This window comes from Aricia agestis, chromosome 2, assembly GCF_905147365.1.
Source record: "Aricia agestis chromosome 2, ilAriAges1.1, whole genome shotgun sequence".
Taxonomy (NCBI): domain Eukaryota; kingdom Metazoa; phylum Arthropoda; class Insecta; order Lepidoptera; family Lycaenidae; genus Aricia; species Aricia agestis.
This window is the reverse complement of record NC_056407.1, coordinates 18,896,471-18,916,493: the sequence shown is the minus strand read 5'-3', so window position 1 is coordinate 18,916,493 and position 20,023 is coordinate 18,896,471. Positions and strand designations below refer to the sequence as shown.

At 39.3% G+C, this 20,023-nt stretch overlaps 1 protein-coding gene across 1 annotated transcript; it reads right to left on the bottom strand.

Moving 5' to 3' along the window:
* Positions 1-725: 725 nt before the first annotated feature.
* LOC121739677 (polyphosphoinositide phosphatase) lies at positions 726-17,802 on the bottom strand. Its single transcript, XM_042132204.1, has 12 exons — positions 17,561-17,802; positions 17,276-17,486; positions 16,341-16,755; positions 15,555-15,875; positions 14,803-15,147; positions 14,164-14,362; positions 13,585-13,718; positions 12,293-12,520; positions 9,648-9,831; positions 7,421-7,560; positions 4,196-4,354; positions 726-1,026 (listed from the first exon to the last, which is right to left on the bottom strand). The coding sequence occupies exons 1-12, from the start codon at positions 17,633-17,635 to the stop codon at positions 783-785; spliced, it is 2,655 nt and encodes an 884-aa protein (XP_041988138.1). The 5' UTR covers positions 17,636-17,802; the 3' UTR covers positions 726-782.
* Between the last annotated feature and the right edge of the window lie 2,221 nt (positions 17,803-20,023).

Genomic DNA, 20,023 nt, shown 5'->3' with positions numbered 1-20,023 from the left:
CCGTATTCAAATCGGATCAGTAGTTTTCGTGTTAAAAAAAAAAAGTTTGGTACAAAATCTTACCCCCTATTTTGACCCCTAAGAGAGGTGGGGGGAAAAAATTTTGTACACCAGATGTTAAGTTGGAAGAAGACAAATATATCTGTGAAAACCGCATTCAAATCGGATCAGTAGTTTTCGTGTGATGCTGGAACAAACATACAGACAGACAGACAGACAGACAGACAGACAGACAGACATAAAACTAACCACAGTTTTGGCTTCTATAGCGATGTAGTAACAGCCCCCGCTTATTATTTTTTGGATATCTTTAATGTACAGAATTGTCATTTCTACAGTTTTATTATATGTATAGATTTCCATGATTAATTTCCATGATGGTATTGACTAGGTATTGTACTATCAGAGACGTTGATTACTAGGCAGATGGGGGACCTACGTAGTTTTGTCGCGTTATGCCAAACCCAGTCGAAAGATCACAATTAACATTAAATTGACATGATCCGACCAAATGGCATTGGTCTGTCAACTGGCCTAGGAATCAATTTTCTCGCTGGTACAATGACAAAAACCACAAATTCTTTTCAGTTTTCCCGGCTATGCAACGGTCGATTGGGCATTTAAATTAAATTATTGATAAGAAAATATTATGTTGTTATCTATCAAAAATTTTAAATAGCCAAGAGGGATCCAAACCGAGACAACTCAAATAAACATATTTTAAAACTTTTTTAACGTATATTATAATAATAAATAAGATTAAATATACATAATTTCTCGATCTATTTACATTGCATATTAACATATTTATTGTACAGCGCGAGGGAGGTCGTAGGCACTGTTATTTTGCCAGTTTTCTTCTGGACGTAGTTCTGATAGATTTCCTTGGAGGTTTTGGTGACCGTGGGTGGGATGACGTCCACGGAGCTGTCGATGGTGAAGGCGCTACTGACTGTCATCACTATGTGCAGGTCCGGCTTGTAATGGGGGTTCGAACGTCGCTCGAAATTCACGTAGCGCTTATATCTGTAATGAATCAGGGTTTTCGATATATCCAGAGTTGCCACCAGAGTAGCCACTAGAGTTGGGTAGGGTCTTTCGTGTCAAGTCGGCGGGATTCGAACCCGCGACCCCCGGCTTGAGCTACCAACAGCCCACCAACTGAGCCATAGAGGTCGTCGCAACCGAGCCACCGAGGATGACAGCTATATCGAGACATATGACAGCAGTTTGACACGAAACTTGACACAATACACGCCTACGGCTACATAGCGCCATAAAAAACTCATTTAAAGGAAATAAGAAAACACACAAGACGTGGGACGTGGCCCGTGGGAGAGCCATGCTTCGGCACGAATGGGCCGGCTCGACCGGAGAAATACCATGTTCTCACAGAAAACCGGCGTGAAACAGCGCTTGCACTGTGTTTCGCCGAGTGAGTTTACCGGAGGCCCAATCGGCAATCCCCTACCCTATTCCCTTCCCTACCCTCCCCTATTCCCTTCCCTTCCCTCCCCTATTACCCTATTCCCTCTTAAAAGGCCGGCAACGCAACTGCAGCTCTTCTGATACTGCGAGTGTCCATGGGCGATGGAAGTTGCTTTCCATCAGGTGACCCGTTTGCTCGTTTATATAAATGGGCCATAAATGCATGACTGCATGAGAACTTCGATGACGTTACTCGCTCAAATGGGCTGAGTGTGTTTTTGATTTTTTAATGGAAAAAAAATCGAACAATAAGACGTGTAGCACGCTAGACATTATCATTCACCACAACATCAGTAATCATCTAAGATTGATGTTCCCAGTGTAAATTACTGCTTTGTTGGCATTACGTGTTTTGTTTAAAAACAAACTCTAGGCTCTGATTGGCCAAAATCTGAAAAAAGGACACCCGGATGGAACAAAGTTGCTTTCTATGAGAGAGGAGATAGAGAAACACGCGCACGCCGCACGGCTTACAACTATATCAAAAAGTGTCGTTACAACTTTTGGTCTTAACTTTTTTCGTCCAGCCCCCTTCCGCAACGCGCGATAAGAGACTTCGTTCCAATTATCCCTAAGACGTAGTTTACACGAGTCAGTTTTTCATCAATCTGATCTAATAAAGATTGACGGAAAACTGATCGTCTAACCCACGGATTAATGGACTGATCATTTTTTTAACATATGCTTATTACAACCATCAGTATTCCGTCAGTCAAATTGATGGATCAGATTGATGAAAAACTGGGGGCTTACTCCCGAAACTGATATCGATTTCGATTTTCGATTTCAACGGTTTTTGACACTTTAGACATACTTTAGACATCTAAAATAGCGCACGATCGTGCTGCGGATCGGTTTGAAACTAATTCAACCTCAATGGATTTTGCTATTTCTGACAGCTATGCCATAGTAAAAGGATTAGGAGTAGGATAACTCCGGCCCAATCCGCGATATAATTACCTACTGTCTTATGGTTGTCAATATTAGGCGGCAAGGAGGCGCGGCGGGTAGGTGTGGGAGCGGCCGTCCGCGCTTCATTCGCGTAACCGCATGAACAGCGGCAACGTCGCGTCGCGGTCTCCCGACTTTAAATAAAAATTAAATCTTTATTGTGCATATTTCGGCCATTTTTCGTGCATATTTGCATGCATATTTCGTTACTTTGATCGTGCATATAATCCGATGTCTAAATAAAATTATAAAAATACCCTGTAAAACAACATTAAAAACTAACGCCTGTCTCTTATACTATGAACAAATCTGTTGTTATGATTCGAACTTTGCTTTATGTGTATTGTGATTTACAATAATTAGTCAATTAATACTTCTTTTTATTTACGATTTAAAATAAATAATTGACTGTAAATAGTTAATATACGGTCTACAACACAGAGAAATCGGCAAATTAGTTGACGGATCAAAAGTACATAAAACATTATCTTATTTATACTATGTTCTAGTGGGAAAGTAGATCTACCTACCTACCTACTTCCTTTGTGTGATAGAAAACTAATACATTAAAAAAAAAGTAAGTAGGTATCTGATCATCAAGTAAAAATTATTACTTATATTATGCTAGAATAAGTGAGTAGTACTGACCTTTCCTGTTCAACAGGTAATTTAAACAAAGACAATTCTGGAATTGTTGCATTACTATTTGTTGTGTGCCGTGTGGCGACGCATTGATACTATGGCGCACACATACAAGCCGCGCGCGGTGCCTTTGTATGAAGATAACTTACTTCCCCTCCTTTTACTATGGCTATGCTAGCGCACGATCGGGATGTGGCTCAATTTGGAACTAATCAGCATCGAAACATTCGCCAAATCGAAATCTTAGGTGCTCGCGAGAAACAAAATTGTCTGAGAATCGAATTTCCATCAGGTGATGGAAAGCAACTTCCGTCGCCCATGGACACTCGCAGCATCAGAAGAGCTGCAGGTGCGTTGCCGGCCTTTTAAGAGGAATTAGGGTAATAGGGGAGGGTAGGGATGGGAAGGGAAGGGAATAGGGGAGGATAGGGAAGGGAATTGGGCCTCCGGTAAACTCACTCACTCGGTGACACACAGCGCAAGCGCTGTTTCACGCCGGTTTTCTGTGAGAACGTGGTATTTCTCCGGTCGAGCCGGCCCAATCGTGGCGAAGCATGGCTCTCCCACGTATAAATAAGTTTTGTGCGTCGGACGGACCATTTATTGTCCAAATAAAAACTAACTTTTGATGTCTACAAAATATATTAGAATATGTATAGGTACTTATGACAATGTTAAGTGTAACTACAAAAGAGAATTTACATATTTGTTTAATGTCAAGATGTTCCTTAAAGAAAATAACCATTTTAAACCCACTAAAGTAGAAAATGAGCACATCCATCTAATGTTTCTAAAGTAACGTAAAGAAATGTATTTTTATGGTATGACGAAAAAACACAAACATTAGATAATATTTCATATTTTTCGTAACCTTCTATTAATTTTAAATAACAATACAACGTTGCCATAACGACGTTGACAAGACGCCATGTCAACATCTCGATTTTGATACGATTTTGTTCCGGAATTCCTACGCGTTACAATGACATCAAAAACGAAATCGAAATCAGACTCGTATCAAGTTGATATCACTTTCGGGAGTAAGGCACCTGATCGTGTAACCTACGTCTAAAATCAGCATTTCTATTGTAGTCATGCTTAGCTGGACACTCACATGAGCATATCCCGTTTGCCGGGCTCGCTGACTTCCACCTGGTTGTGGCGCTTGATGGCGGGGAAGGCCAGCTCGGGCTCCGGCAGCGGCGGCGACGGCGGCCGCGCGCTCGGCGCCGACGTCGTCAGGTCGTCGTCTGATGACGAATCGCTGCTTGAACTGTTAAACAGATTATATGAATTAAAATAGAGTAGAAAATGTTTAGACTTGTGCCGGATAAGCAGAAAGGTAGGATGTTTTTAAATGTACTGGTGCCAATAACGTAAATAAATAAATAATTCGTTTGTTTATCTCACCACAGGTACAATAACAAGATGTTTTAGGGACTCTACAAATTAAAATAAAATAAATAAAATAAAATAAAAATTGTTTTATTTCTGAATAAATTTGAATCAAATATTTTCAGAATGTTGAACTACATGTTGCCTACCACCGGTTCGGGAACTAACCCGGCGAGAAGAACCGGCGTAAGAAACTCGCACGGGGCCACTTTTTAGTAAAAAAGTGGAAAATTTGTCTTTTAAAAAAATAAAATTTACAATGTAAATAACTTAATCTATACAATATGAATACACAATTGTAAGTCACATATAATAAATGTAGAAGCAGCCTTGCAAGCAGCCATCCTACTCCCAAGATGTGCTATCGTTTAGGAAATCTTTGACCGTATAGTAGGCTTTGGCACACAAACGTTCTTTAATTACTTTTTTAAATTTATTAATTGATAGATTTTGAACGTTTTCCGGGATTTTATTGTAAAGGCGTATACATTGACCTTTAAAAGATTTACTTATTTTGCTAAGTCTGATCACTGGTATTTCCAGCTTGTGCCTATTTCTAGTGTTTCTACCGTGACTATCACTTTTAGTTTTAAATTTAGTTAAATTCTTTCTAACATACAATACATTATCCAAAATGTATTGAGAAACAACAGTTAGAATACCAATTTCTTTAAACTTTTCTCTCAGAGATTCAAAAGCTGACATTTTATAAATTGAGCGTATAGCTCGCTTCTGCAGCACAAAAATTGTATTGATGTCGGCAGCGTTTCCCCATAAAAGGATACCATAAGACATTCTACTGTGAAAATAACTAAAATAAACTAGTCTTGCCGTGTCTTCATCAGAAATTTCCCTAATTTTTCTGACTGCATATGCTGCAGAACTGAGCTTACCTGCAAGATTAGCAATATGAGGACCCCACTGTAATTTACTATCTAATGTAATGCCTAAGAATACAGTGGAGTCCACCAAATTCATTTTCTCATCATTTAATAGTAAATTGGTTTGAACTTGCCTAACATTAGGCAAAGTAAATTTTAAACATTTGGTTTTCTTAGAGTTTAAAAGTAAGTTATTAACATTAAACCAATGTACTATTTTTGAGAGAGCACTATTTACCTCGTCGTAATTTGACTGCCGTCGCTTCACTTTAAAAATAAGTGAAGTGTCATCAGCAAAAAGTACTATCTCATTATCCTTAACTAGATAAGGTAAGTCATTAATGTAGATGAGAAAAAGAAATGGTCCTAAAATGGATCCCTGTGGTACACCTAATTCTATTTTGGTCCCATTGGATCTTTTACTATTAACTTCAACCCTTTGAGTCCTATTTTTGAGGTAAGAAGTCAAAAGGCTGAGTGCTGAGTCCCTTATGCCATAGTGGTGCAATTTTTTGACTAAAGTAGCATGCTCGACACAGTCAAATGCCTTAGAGAGGTCACAAAAAATACCTAAGGCATCCTGTGACTCCTCCCAAGCTTCAAATATGCTACAAAGAAGACCTATACCAGCATCCGTTGTGGAACGACCCTTAGTAAAACCGTATTGGTTATTGTGTAATAAATTATTTAAATTAAAATGTAACAGTAATTGCTGTAAAATTATTTTTTCAAATATTTTACTAAGAGTCGGTAAAATCGAAATAGGCCGGTAATTAGTCGGATCTGATTTAATTCCCGCTTTAAATAAAGGTACGACCTTACTGTGCTTCATTAAGTCAGGAAAAACACCACTCTTAATGCAGTCATTGAAAATTATTGCCAGATGAGGAGCTATGATGTCAATTATCGATTTAATAATTTTTGTAGACATGCCCCAGAGATCAGTAGTATTTTTAATATTCAACAATTTAAAGGTATCAATAATATCTCTAGGGCTAATTTCCCTAAACTTGAAATTGACATCACATTCCTTTACATTGTCTCTGAGTAGCTTTTCAGCAGCTTCTGGTGAGGAATTTAGATTTTTTGTAGTTGAGACCGGAATGTCAGCAAAAAACTTTTCAAAAACCGTCGCAACTTCGAGATTATTTGTAATCTTTTTATTTTCAAAGTATAATTCAAAATCAGTGTTACGACAGGTGACGTTTCCAGTCTCACCAGATATAACCTTCCATGTAGTTTTGATTTTATTTTTAGAATTTTTAATTTTATTTTTGATATATAGAGCCTTAGCAGCTTTACAAACTTTTCTGAAGGTTTTTTTATTTAATTGAATTAGCACAATTTATGTGGGAGACTGGTGCCTAAACAAGGCGTAGCCTGTATTTCAGGACACCAGGATCTCTCTCATTTTTTCCAGCTAGTCACACAGAGTAGTGAATTTATTTAGTGCGAGCAACTGAAGTGACAGTTCACAGTAGGCAGCTAGTATGCCTATGCACTCGCACGAGAGCAGCTCGACTCGCCTCGCTGGGTCACACCATGCAATCTGCTGACGTCACAACTCGTTGTGGACAGTAGCTCTACCATGAGAGCTATAGTATTTATCGATATTCGATACCGACTACGTAAATTTTTAGTATGGCAAATTTTACAGCGCCTCTAGCGGTTACTTGCGAAACTAAAATTGCCATAATAAATATTTACGTAGTCGGTATCTAGTATCGATAAATACTATAGCTTTAAACTCATGGTAGAGCTACAGGTACCGCCCCAGTAAACTCGCATCATCAAATAAACAATTTGTCGTGATGTACAAGTCTCATGCGAGTTGTAGCTTGTGACGTGGTGGGTACAGGCGAGAGGCCAGTGGAAACAAAAATCTTGTACTTATTTTCTTTTTATTTTATTTTTTTATTTACGAGCACAGTTCCTTCACATTCTCACAAATACAGAAAGACCCTACTGGACGAAACTGAAATTTATTATTTTAAGACAGGTGCTACCATCTACAGTTCTAGTTCCTGTATGTGTGAACGGGGCGGCGAGACGCGTGTACTCACTCGCTGGAGTTGTTGGAGATGGTGGAGGAGCGGCCGCTGATGACGGGGTTGGCGGAGGCGGGGCGACCGCGCGCGCCGCGCACCACGAACGGGCTCGCGCTCGCGCCAGCCGGAGCCAGGTCGCGGAGAGAGTTGCACATCTAGATAGTAAATTGTTTTGTTTATTATTATTGTTTGAGGGTTGTCGATATATCATCTGCCACTAGAGGGACGCGGACGGTATCACGGTAGGGTCTTTCGTGTCAAATGTCATGTCAGACAAACATAATATTATGACAGCTATATCGTGACATGTGGAAGCTTTTTCGTGACATGACAACTTGACACGATAGACCCTACGGCTACATAGCGCTAAATATCCCTCATTGTGACATTTCACACTGGTATAGTCACTATCTCAATTTCCTCGATGGTACTTTCAGAGACTTAGATTCATATGCAGATGGCAGACCTACATAATTTGGTCGCGTTATGTCAAACCCATACTACTGCTACAGAGCACAGCTAACCTTGAATTGACATAAGGAGGAGAACTATCTCTGTATTTAAAAAGTGTCCGCTGAAATGCGTTAAATTAGGGTGGCGCTACAGTAGCAACAGGGTAAATTTTAAATCATTAAGGCCCACTTGCGCCAGACTGAGTTAACACGCTTAACTCTGAGTTAAATTATACTTCGAATTTAAATTCACATCATGTCTTGCACCACCAAGAGTTAGGAGTTAACCTCGTGTTAATTTTTTAAATTTTTAACCCACCGATGTCGGAGGGTTAAATCAACTAACTCTGGCTTAGTAATATCAAAACTGAGATTTTTCGGTTATGATTTATGTAGTTTGTTGTGTTCAGTAATAGGTACCGGTTTTATTTTGTGTTTAACCATGATAAATGATCAGTGGTTGTTATCTGATGATGATGAAGGAATTATCGAATACTAATGTATTCGATAATTCCTTCATCATCATGTAACTAATGTTCGGACTAATGTTCGGACTCGTATTACAGAAGGATTGTAGAACGGACCGATCTGTTTAGTGTCCCGTATTTACTCACAAAGAGACCAAAGATTTCCATCGAAGATTTCGCCTAGAAAGAGAAACTATTCTCTGTTTATTAAATAAAATTGAAAATAAATGCAATATACAAATACAAATGAGCATAAAAAGTAAGTCCCTACCAAAGTTCAATAATAATATCATTGGATTAGTGCGTCTTTAGTGAACTCCTTTATAAATAGGTAGACTAGATAAACCATAAACTTATACGACAGTATACAAATAAGTCTATGAGATAAACATTGAACAGAAGTGTTTCTTCCCAATTTTTATCATTTTCCGCCTAATTTATTTGCACAAAATATCACAACACGCACGCACAATGCGACATAGAACCACGTGTCATTTCAAATCTGACATAAGGAGATAGCCTTATTTAAAGTACTGTGGAGCGAGAGAGAGCAGTATAATATAGCACTTAAATTATTCAGCATTCGCTCTATCATATTTGGCTGGGTGTAAAAAGCATGAATGAACATGACATAAGCCCGGGTTAGTTGACTCTGGGATAAATTCTTCTGGTGCAATATGTAGTATGAGTTAAATGTTAAAAACGTTAACACTGAGTTATTAAGCCCCGGGTTATATTTTAATATTTTAATATACTTACTTCAATTTATATTTTGTCACCAACGGCTACATTCATTCCATACCCTTTGCTGCAGCTAGCGCCACTCTCGGAGGATTTTTCAACTGTTATTTACTGCGTACAGCTGGACACTTTTTCAAATATCCCCCATATAAGATAGTTCTCCTCCATCTACCCTCCATAATTCCGATCCGACAATTTGAGAGCTGACATAGGTCCGTCAACTGGCTATGAATCAATTTCTTCGGTGGTGCATATTACTCTTAAGCCTAGTGTGGTCTACACGAGGCGGTGCCAAACAACAAAATATCTTTGTATGAGATTGTATTACATTTTTATGAAATAAGGGGGCCCATGGACACTCGCAACATCAGAAGAGCTGCAGGTGCGTTGCCGGCCTTTTAAGAGGGAATAGGGGAGGGGACTGGGCCGGTAAACTCACTCACTCGGCGAAACACAGCGCAAGCGCTGTTTCACTGCGGTTTTCTGTGAGCCCGTGGTATTTCTCCGGTCGAGCCGGCGTATTCGTGCCGAAGCATGGCGCTATTACTCTTTAAGCTATTACTTGTCGGTGTGGATACACACCTTCATCTCGAAGCTCTCAAACAGCACGGTGTACTCGAATGGTCTGTGGTACTCGTGGTAGGGGTCCAGCATGTCCCGTGCGCCGTCCGCCATGCCAATGATCTCACAGCAGAGTTTGCGCATCTCGTTCGTCGGCCGCGGCAGGTGGCGGGAGACGTCCCCGTCCCACCATTTCGTTAGCGATCTATGGACATAAAAAATCCTTTATCCTTCTAATATTATAAAGGCGAAAGTTTGTTTGGATGTATAGATGTATGGATGTGTGGATGTGTGCGGATTTTAATGAAACTTTACAATAATATAGCTTATACATCAGAATAACACATAGGCTACAATTTTAACCGACTTTCAAAATGGGGGAGGTGTTATGTTCGTTTTCTTATGTTCAACGATTACTCCGCCGTTTGTTAACCGATTTTCAAAATGTTTCTTTTGGTATATAGGGTATCATCCCAATTTGGTATTATATTCACAAAAGTGGTGATCTTATGAAGGATCCATAAGTAATCGAGGGAACTCCTCAAAATTTATAGGAAAACATGTGGTGACTTCGGTTTCGTGAAAAGTATTCTAAGCATATGCTACCAACAAGTAATATTTTGCACCGAGGTATACCTGGTATACCGTGGTTCGGAAGGTGCTGAGAGAACTCCTGATTCTTTATAGATACAAGTTTGGGAGTTTCGGCGTTGTTTTAAGAACGGAAAGCATATGCTACTATGCAAATTACATTCATCATCATCATCATCACTACCATATTATATATATACCATGCATCGTCCCATGATTATGAGCCTGTTATTGGTACTTTTCATAGTCTTTTAGATCGAGACTCGAGTTTGTCAAGCGATAATTTAAAAAATCTATACTTATAATATTATAAACCTGAAGAGTATGTTTGCTTGAACGCGCTTATCTCAGGAACTACAGATCCGATTTAAAAACTTATTTCTAATTTCAGTGTTACATCTAGCTCATTTATCGAGTAAGGCTATAGGCTATATTATTATCACGCTACGACTAATACGACCGAAGAAACTCAGGAAAATGTGGGAAAAACGGGGGAAATATTAGAAAGGGTTTATCTCACGAACTACTGGAGCAATTTTTATAGCAATATTTGGCACATAATATGTACATATAGAGTAGACCACTTGAAGAGAGTATAGCTATTTTTCATGGGAAAATGTACGGTTTCTGTAAAATTCCTAATTTACGCGGGCGAAGCCGCGCGGGACATCTAGTTTGTACATAATATAACAGTGACAATAAAACATATAACCTACGAATAATAAAAACTAAGGAAGTGTAACTCCGTTAAAAAAGTGCACCAGCTACAAAATATGACCCGAATACATGCATATTTATGCATGTGTTCGGTACACATTTTTCGTGTATATATCTCTCTCGCTCGAGTGCGGAGTGACATTCAAGTTTCAACCAGGTTGACACGACAATTATTGTCAAATTCATTTCACAATTTGTTTACATAGGATTGTTTACTTACTTTTTAGTTTTTACGTAGCTTTTTACAATATTTACAAAATATCGTAACATCGTTTTCCAGATTATCGTCAAATCGAAAGTCTAGTAAAAATCTAAATAAGTCGTCAGTAAAGTCAATGAGTCAAGTCGTAAAAACTTTCGATAGAGTTTTGGAGAACACAAAATAGAATGCTGAATGTATCTTTAAGTTATATTACTTGCCCATACTTGTGCACGACAACGAATATTTAATGTTTAATATTCTACCAATTTTACACATTAAAACCGAAATAACACTTTAGGGAAAAAATACAAAAAGACAACATCCTTCTTTCACTTGCCCCCCAAAAACTCGACAGTTGAGTTTGGTAATAGTACTATCAGAGAAGTTGATTCCTAGGGGGGCCTACGTAGTTTGGTCGCGTTACGTACGACAGATTACAATTAACATTGATTTGACATAATCCGACCAAATGATGTTGATCTGTCAACTGCCTAAGAATCAATTTCCTCGATGGTACATTCAGGGCCCGATTTGTTATAAGCTTCTTGGGCCCGATCTAAGGGAGCCGTGTACATAAATGCGTTTCCTCCTACTGTATTTAAAATAAAACCTGACATGTCTCCAAAATGATAAAACTTTTAAACCACCTATACTGAACCTGCAGGCTGCGGACCGCATGTGGCCGCCGCCACACAGTGGATCGAAAATCGAGTTTCATAGACATAGGAACTTGAATTTCCAGATGTCATTTTTTGGGCTGAAACATGTTCTCCTAGTTTTTATTGCGTAATAAAATGTAAAAAGTGTATGTATTTTCGATCCACTGTGCACCGGGACTTTATCAGTCGCCCGCGTGAAGTTAAGTCGTGAGTCTCGAAAAATCTTCCACTTCCAAATTAACTCTAAAAAAATTTGGGTTGTGGTTGCGGTCCGCGAGAGAAACAAAACGTGTTTGTGACCCGTTTAAAAAAAGTACAATCCGCTGTATCACTACATACATGATAAATAAGCAAAGGGTGGGGGGGACACATATTTATGAATATATTTTTTGGTAAATTCTCCTACTTAATAATGTCCCCCATAGAAGCTTCGCGACCCCTGGATTGCAACCCACAAGTTGAAAAACACTGGCCGAAAGTTTTGATATTAAACCTACCTCCTATTCGGTATATAGACGACGGTCTCCGGGTGGTGCAGGTAGTAATCCGTGGGGTACTCCCATAGAGCGGGTCGGCCGGGCGTCGGCACGAACAGGCCGAGGAAGAGGTTCATAGTGTTCTGTTTCTCGGCGTCAGAGAAGGTGTTGCTGTAGTAGCGGCTGAGGGTCTGCATTATGTCGTTACCGTGGGACGACCATGGCGCTGTCTTGCGGTATGTTTTGATTCTGGAATAAAATAGATAGATAGATAATTTATTGCTCTCAATTAAATGTTATAGTTGGGGAGGGGAAGAGGGGATTTCGGGACTAGCTCGAACGTGTCAGATTAAGCTTGTATAGGCTTCCGACATCATAGTATAGAAATCAGATTTCTCACGTGGTAGGTAATTTTTTTTTTAAATAAAATGTCATCGGATTTGTCAGATTAAGATAGTGGATGTTAAGTATACCCCGAAGAAGCTTCCATATAAAGCACTGACGATTCAAAGATTAGGTAAGCCTGTAGGGACATTTTAAAATATAAAAATATAAAGCTTCATATTTTCGGAACTAAGCTTCGCAGATATTTTATTTTGCACTAAACTAAATTAGTTAGTCCTTGTTGTCTAAAATATAATAATAACTGAGCGAAACAAGCAATTTTCTGAATATACTTTCTTTTTCAAAACTTTAAAATGGCCGCAGTTTCTGAACCCACCGCTAAAATAAAAAAAAACGCTCTTATCATTTTTTTATCAGTTTTACCTAATGTAAAAAAAACCTACTAGGTCTCCATGACGCTCGAGTGATTACAAAATTAGCACCTTCCTCTCCCCTTTCGCAAGGGTGACCTGCTATAAGCTATCTTTTTTTCAGGCAACCCTGCAAGGCAGTGGCGTAAAATCTTTAATGCTTATTCGCAGTGTCAACGACTAACTTTATTGAAGGAATGAGTCAACCTCCGACTATTGACGGAACAGTAATCGCGCGACGTCTTTTTTTTTGTTTCTGTTCCACTGTATCCTTTTTTTTTCAGTGTTAAACGGCGTTGACACACCGCTGTGCCGGTCGGTGCGACGTTGCCAGACTTGTGCGCTTGCACGGTGTTTGAGTGCGAACGACCAGACGTATGCGAATTATAATTGTTACATAAGTTGTTATAAAATGCTATGAAATAGTTTTACCATGGCAGTCCCCGAGTACCACATTTTTTCTTTGCGTAGTCACTTAGCTCCACGGTGTGTGTGTGAGCGCGTGTGTGTGTGTGTGTGAGCGCGTATGTGTGTGTGAGCGCGTGTGTGTGTGTATACCTGTGCACAAGCTGCGAGCCGCCGTACTGCAGCGCCAGCGTGTCGCCGTGGTCCTCGTACAGCCCCTCCAGCAGCCGCGCGCAGTCAGACTCGAACTCCACCACCGGCGCGCCTATCAGCCCCAGGGCGTACAGCTGCAAAGTATTATTACATGTCAGAGACGTAGTGAGGTCATTACACAATTTATTTTCTGGTGTTTTGTGCATGTGAAGTGGTTTGCCGAGCGATCTTAAAGTTCGCTTAGATGGACGTAGAAAGTATGCATATACATTTTCTGTGTCTTCTGTATCGCCGTTGTTTCCTCAGAAGCACCTGGCGATGGAAGGCGTGTACACTGTTTTTAATTAGCAACATGGACCAATTATTATACACTAGCTGTCCCGGTGAACTATGTGTCACTTTAAAACCTTCTCTGGGCTTCTACGAATTTTAAGACTAAAATCAGCTCAATCCGTTCAGCCGTTTTCGAGTTTTAGCGCGACTAACACATTTGAAAATCCATTTTTATATATAAGAAGATTAAGCATACAATTCCTCTATGGTCCATGTATAATTCCTCTATGGTAGCAATTAGTTCACCTGATGAGCAAGCACGCACTTCCCGATCGCGAACTGCGCGGTATTAGTGCGGTCGAGGCAGTCCACGCAGTTGACGCGAACCACACCGGTCTGGGTCCAGCCGCCCTGGTGGCCGGGCGCTCCCATCCGCTCCCCCGCGCTCTTGCAGCTCAGGAATATGCCCGTACGCCGCACCACAGTCTGCGCTATTGCTGATAGTCTGAAATGTTACAGTTATCGAGTCGATATATTATTATTATGTTATAGAGATAATAAAGACTGTCGTTGTTTAGCAGATGTTCAAGAAGGCGGCATGTGCGCGATGCGAGCTATCAAGGAGTTGGGATTTAGAAGTTAGGGCCAGTACTACAGAAACGAGAAGGAACAGGAATCCAGCGATAGTTAAAAGATATACAAAATTAATTAAAATGGCTGCATTTTCATTTTGTATTGCTTTTCAGTATGGTCAAATGATCCTAGAGCTAGTCCTGTTTCGAAGTGAACTTCTCCAAAAAGTCAGCCATTATTATTATTTTTAACTGCCAATGGTCATGTACTTAAAATTGTTATCAATTTAATTACTGATTTCAATAATTTAATTGATAATAATTTTAACTACTTTAGAGCAGAAATCTTTTCTCTTACAAAAATGTTACTTACTTGTCGAGGACTTTAGCATCCGCCCCCTTGTTCATTCTAGCCATGTCGAGATGAAAATATTGTATCGCATGTTGCGGCGGGAGGAACTGGTTTAGATACTTCACGGCATTACTGATGATGTCAGTCAGGAGAGACTCATGTTTCTTCTTCTCTCTCTTCTTCACGAGGTTCAGTATCATTATGGGAGAGCCGTATCTTCTCATCAAGTTGTTAAAATGCTTAGCTGGTATCTCGGCATACGGATCGGCGCGGTCTATCATTATCGCCGGCTTTGGAACCATTTTTGATATGTCCTGTGACCAAAAACTAGGTATGGATCCTCTCAATTGAACAAATGAACTGAATCTGAAAATAATATTTAAAGCATAATAACTTTCAACTGTAAATCCTTTCTTTACTAAACAATATAGGTGGCTTAAAGTCATTATGTTTCTAGTACTTATCTTTAAAAGGTGTTTATAAGAAAGGTTTAGCACAATGAAATATCCAGTCAATTATTATTTACTACCTATTTGACCGAGCTTTGTTCGGTATTCGATAAAACACGAATAAAATCACAATTTCTAAAAATGATTCCTAGCTAGATTGATTTATAGCACCCGAAACCCCCAAGATGCTAAATTTCATGGAAATCATGGGAGCCGATTCCAAAACTCCAATTATATATATATACAACAATCGCTCATTTAAAGATATAAGATAAGAGCTTATGTTTTCTAGTAGCTGTTTAACATCATAAAATAATCATTTACCTGCCGTTGGTGAAAGACGACAGTGTAGCATCATGCACAATCTGCTCAGTCTCCACCTCATTAGCTACATCACCCTGTACATTAGCTCCTCTTTTCAGAAACCTTGTACCGGCATATCTGTTGCTTCTCCGAGCTATGAGTGTGAGGTAGACCGGCCTACCAAATATATTGAGGTTGCTCTGCTCAATGAAGCCGTGTATAATATACAGGATCCAGTCTGGATGCAGCTGGGAGTGTACAGCCGATAACAAGTGACTGTTCCAAACAAACCTCCACTCGGGCACTGTTCTGATTCCAAATTCTAGTTTTGAAGATTGGTAGCTGGAAAATAAAGCTAATTTTAGGTATAGCAGAATTGTACCTCTATAATGTCTCCAAATATGTGTTTGATATACTTTAACATAATGTCTATTTTAGGTGGGAGAGCCATGCTTCGGCACGAATGGGCCGGCTTGACCGGAGAAATGCCACGTTCTCACAGAAAACCGGCGTGAAACAGCGCTTGCGCTGTGTTTCGCCGAGTGAGTGAGTTTACCGGAGGCCCAATCCCCTATCCCTTCCCTACCCTCCCCTATTCTCTTCCCTTCCCATCCCTACCCTCCCCCATTACCCTTATCCGTCTTAAAAGGTCGGCAACGCACCTGCAGCTCTCCTGATGCTGCGAGTATCCATGGGCGACGGAAGTTGCTTTCCATCAGGTGACCCGTTTGCTCGTTTGCCCCTTATTTCATAAAAAAAATATATTTTTATAGTAAAGCTGAAAGCAGAGATGCCTTGAAAAATTACTTAGGGTTGCTCCTTCTCTGCTCAATTTGCTTCTTCCATATCTCAAAAATGTCCTCATTATCGTCATCATCATTTTGGCAGATACACTCATCATAATCACTGGACTTGAGTATTGCGGCTGTCACAGGCTTAGGAAACAGTGCTGGGGCCAGTTTCCTAGGAGGAGCCATGTTCATTTGTAAGGTATGTGTCACATCATAGCTGTAGCTATAGTAGAAGTTTGTTGATAGATCTATAGCTAAGAACATCTTCACATATCTTTGCTCATCAGGATGCTGAGGTTTATTGTTTTCCTTGGGTATGTAAATCATTGCGGTATCCTCTATTTTGTAAATGGAATGTGAGCCGATCACAGCTATTTTGGTTCTCTTTGTTACTAGAATTATGTAGTACCCTTCTAGAAATTTGACAAAACCTGTAAACAATATTTTCAAGTTTATGCATTAAAACATAAGATCTGTAGGTGAACTGTATCTAACATAATGAGTGTATAATAATGGTTAAATGATAGAATGAATGTGTGTTGAGTGAATCAAAAGATTTTTTTTATGAAATAAGGGGGCAAACGAGCAAACTGGTCACCTGATGGAAAGCAACTTCCGTCGCCCATGGACACTCGCAGCACCAGAAGAGCCGCAGGTGCGTTGCCGGCCTTTTAAGAGGGAATAAGGTAATAGGGGAGCGTAGGGATGGGAAGGGAAGGGAATAGGGAAGGGTAGGGAAGGAAATAGGGTAGGGGATTGGGCCTCCGGTAAACTCACTCACTCAGCGAAACACAGCGTAAGCGCTGTTTCACGCCGGTTTTCTGTGAGAACGTGGTATTTCTCCGGTCAAGCCGGCCCATTCGTGCCAAAGCATGGCTCTCCCAGGTATAAATATTTACTACAATATATGCAATCTCTTGAAAGAGTCTTATTGTGCATACAACAACATACCTACAATTCCGAAGGCTGACACGAGTTTATTGAATCCGGACGAGCGGCCGCTCCTGTTGCCGAAGCCGATCATGTTCAATAGCTGGTGAATTTCCTGTTTATTGTACTCCACCTTATCGTCAACCAAAATTAGCTCCTTTGAATCAGTCCTGTCGATTTTGAGGACGCGAAATCTAGTTTCAGTATTGTTTGACCCGATTAAATAGAACCGCTGAAAGCAATATTATTTATTAAATAAAAAAATGGGAAATACAAACTAGTGTGTCTAACAAAAGAGTTACTTACGGTTTTTGTTTCGTAGAGTGCTATTCTTTGGATAGAACTTATAATAGGATGAAATAATACTTTATCTTGAGACATCTTTGGAATGTTAGTCTGAAATAATAGCAAGAAAATGGATTTAAGGCCTTATTGACTGCCCACTTTGAACTCCGGGTAAGGTCTTACAATATTCAAAATATATTGCACTTAACTACATTAATTATAAGCATAACTAATAACTATATTTAGAACTACAAAGTATTATATACGTTATTCGTACTATTTATTAATAATATTGAATATATTAACAAATTTTAATGAAAAACAACAAAAATCTAAACAAATAGATAAATGTCACTGGCGTTTTGACTTTGACAATTGACAATTGACATACATTTTTTTTTTCTTATTATGGCACTCGGATTTTTAACCATGGCCAGTGTCAAGTAAAATATGCTGCGGAAAAAAAATATTCGTAAAAAAACTTTAAAGTCGTTTTTCCAGATTAACGTCGAAAGTCTCGTAAATGTCTAAGAAGTAGTCAGTAAAGTCAACGAGTCAAGTGACAAGTCAGTTGTTTTAGTAAAGTGGTAGACCCTTTACTACAACTTTCGATGGAGTTTTGAAGGGAACACAAAATAGCACGTTTCTTGAAGTTGTCTCACTTGCCCACCCTTGTGCACGACATTGAATACGGTATTTAATGGTTAATATTCTACCAACATTATATATTAAAAACCGAAATAACACAAAATAATACAAAAACACAACGTCACTCTTTCGTATCCCGGCAAAACTCATACACAAATATTTTGACATAATGAAATCTCTTATATGTTAGAAAGAACATAAATATTTTCAAAAAGAAAAGTGATAATCATAATGTAAATACTAGAAATAAGAACAAGTTAGCAATACCAATGTTCAGACTAGCCAAAATAAGCAAATCCTTTAAAGGCCAATGTATACGCCTATACAATAAAATCCCAGAAAATGTTCAAAATCTACCTTTAAACAAATTTAAAAAAGCAGTTAAAGAACGTTTGTGTGCTAAAGCGTATTATAAAGTCAATGACTTCTTCGAGGACAGCACGCACCTTGGGAATAGGGTGGCTCCATGCAGGTTACTTTTCTTTTAATTTTGTTACATAGCTGTAAGCCATAACATTGTAATTTTCCATTTTTTTTTTTTGCAAAAGATGGCCCCGTGCGAGTTTCTTACGCCGGTTCTTCTCTGCGGGGTAGTTCCCGAACCGGTGGTAGGCAACGTAGTTTCTTCGTTCGACTTTCAAAAAGTGTATCATGATACCCATTTTGAATAAAAAGATATTTTATTTTATTTATTTTATTTACATCTGTATGACTTGAGACTTGCATTCCTGCTAAGTCCACTCGCACAGCTCCAAAAGGGTTGTCATATTCATCGTTGCGGTGTGCGGCGTCGCGTCGTTTCACGATGCGACGTCGCGTCGTGACTCGTGGGAATCTACGACGAGTATCGTAAAAAACTACGTCGCGACATCGTAACGTACCACGATACACGGCACGACGTCGCATCGTAGAAACTCACGATGACAAACAACTGACAACTGACATAAGAACGCATCGTGAGTTTCTACGACGCGACGTCGTGCCGTGTATCGTGGCACGTTACGAATTACGATGTCACGAGGTAGTTTTTTACGATGCTCGCATCGACGCGACATCGCATCGTGAAACGACACCGCATCGTGGAACGACACGACGTCCTATCGTGTAACGTGTTTATGTGTCCCGGCCCTAAGCTGCATACTATAGATGAAGTTAAAGCATCAGCCATATTATAGGAGAGACTCAAGACTTAATCAGATTTTATATAAAATAAGTGTTATTTAAATAAAGAATAAAAAATTATACATATTTTTTATACATATTATAATTATTTCTTTAACCAGGTGGTACTTTTACATTGTCTATTTTAAAAGAACTTTTCGAGGGCCTTCTGTGAAAGAATCGCTCATATCCTACTTCCTACTAGTCCTACTAATATTATAAAGGCGAAAGTTTGTTTGGATGTATGGATGTAGGGATAGTATGGATGTATAGATGTTTGTTACTCTTTCACGCAAAAACTACAGAACGGATTTGAATAAAACCTTACAAAAATATAGCTTATACATCAGAATAACACCTATGTGTTATTCTGATGTATAAGCTATACTACAATTTTAACCGACTTTCAAAATGGGGGAGATGTTATGTTCGTTTTCTTATGTTCAACAACAACAGCGGTGAACAAACTCCGCCGTTTGTTCACCGATTTTCAAAATGTTTCTTTTGGTATATAGGGTATCATCCCAATTTGGTATTATTCACAAAAGTGGTGATCTGATGAAGGATCCATAAGTAATCGAGGGAACTCCTCAAAATTTATAGGGAAACATGTGGTGACTTCGGTTTCGTGAGAAGCATTCTAAGCATATGCTACCAACAAGTAAGATTTTGCAC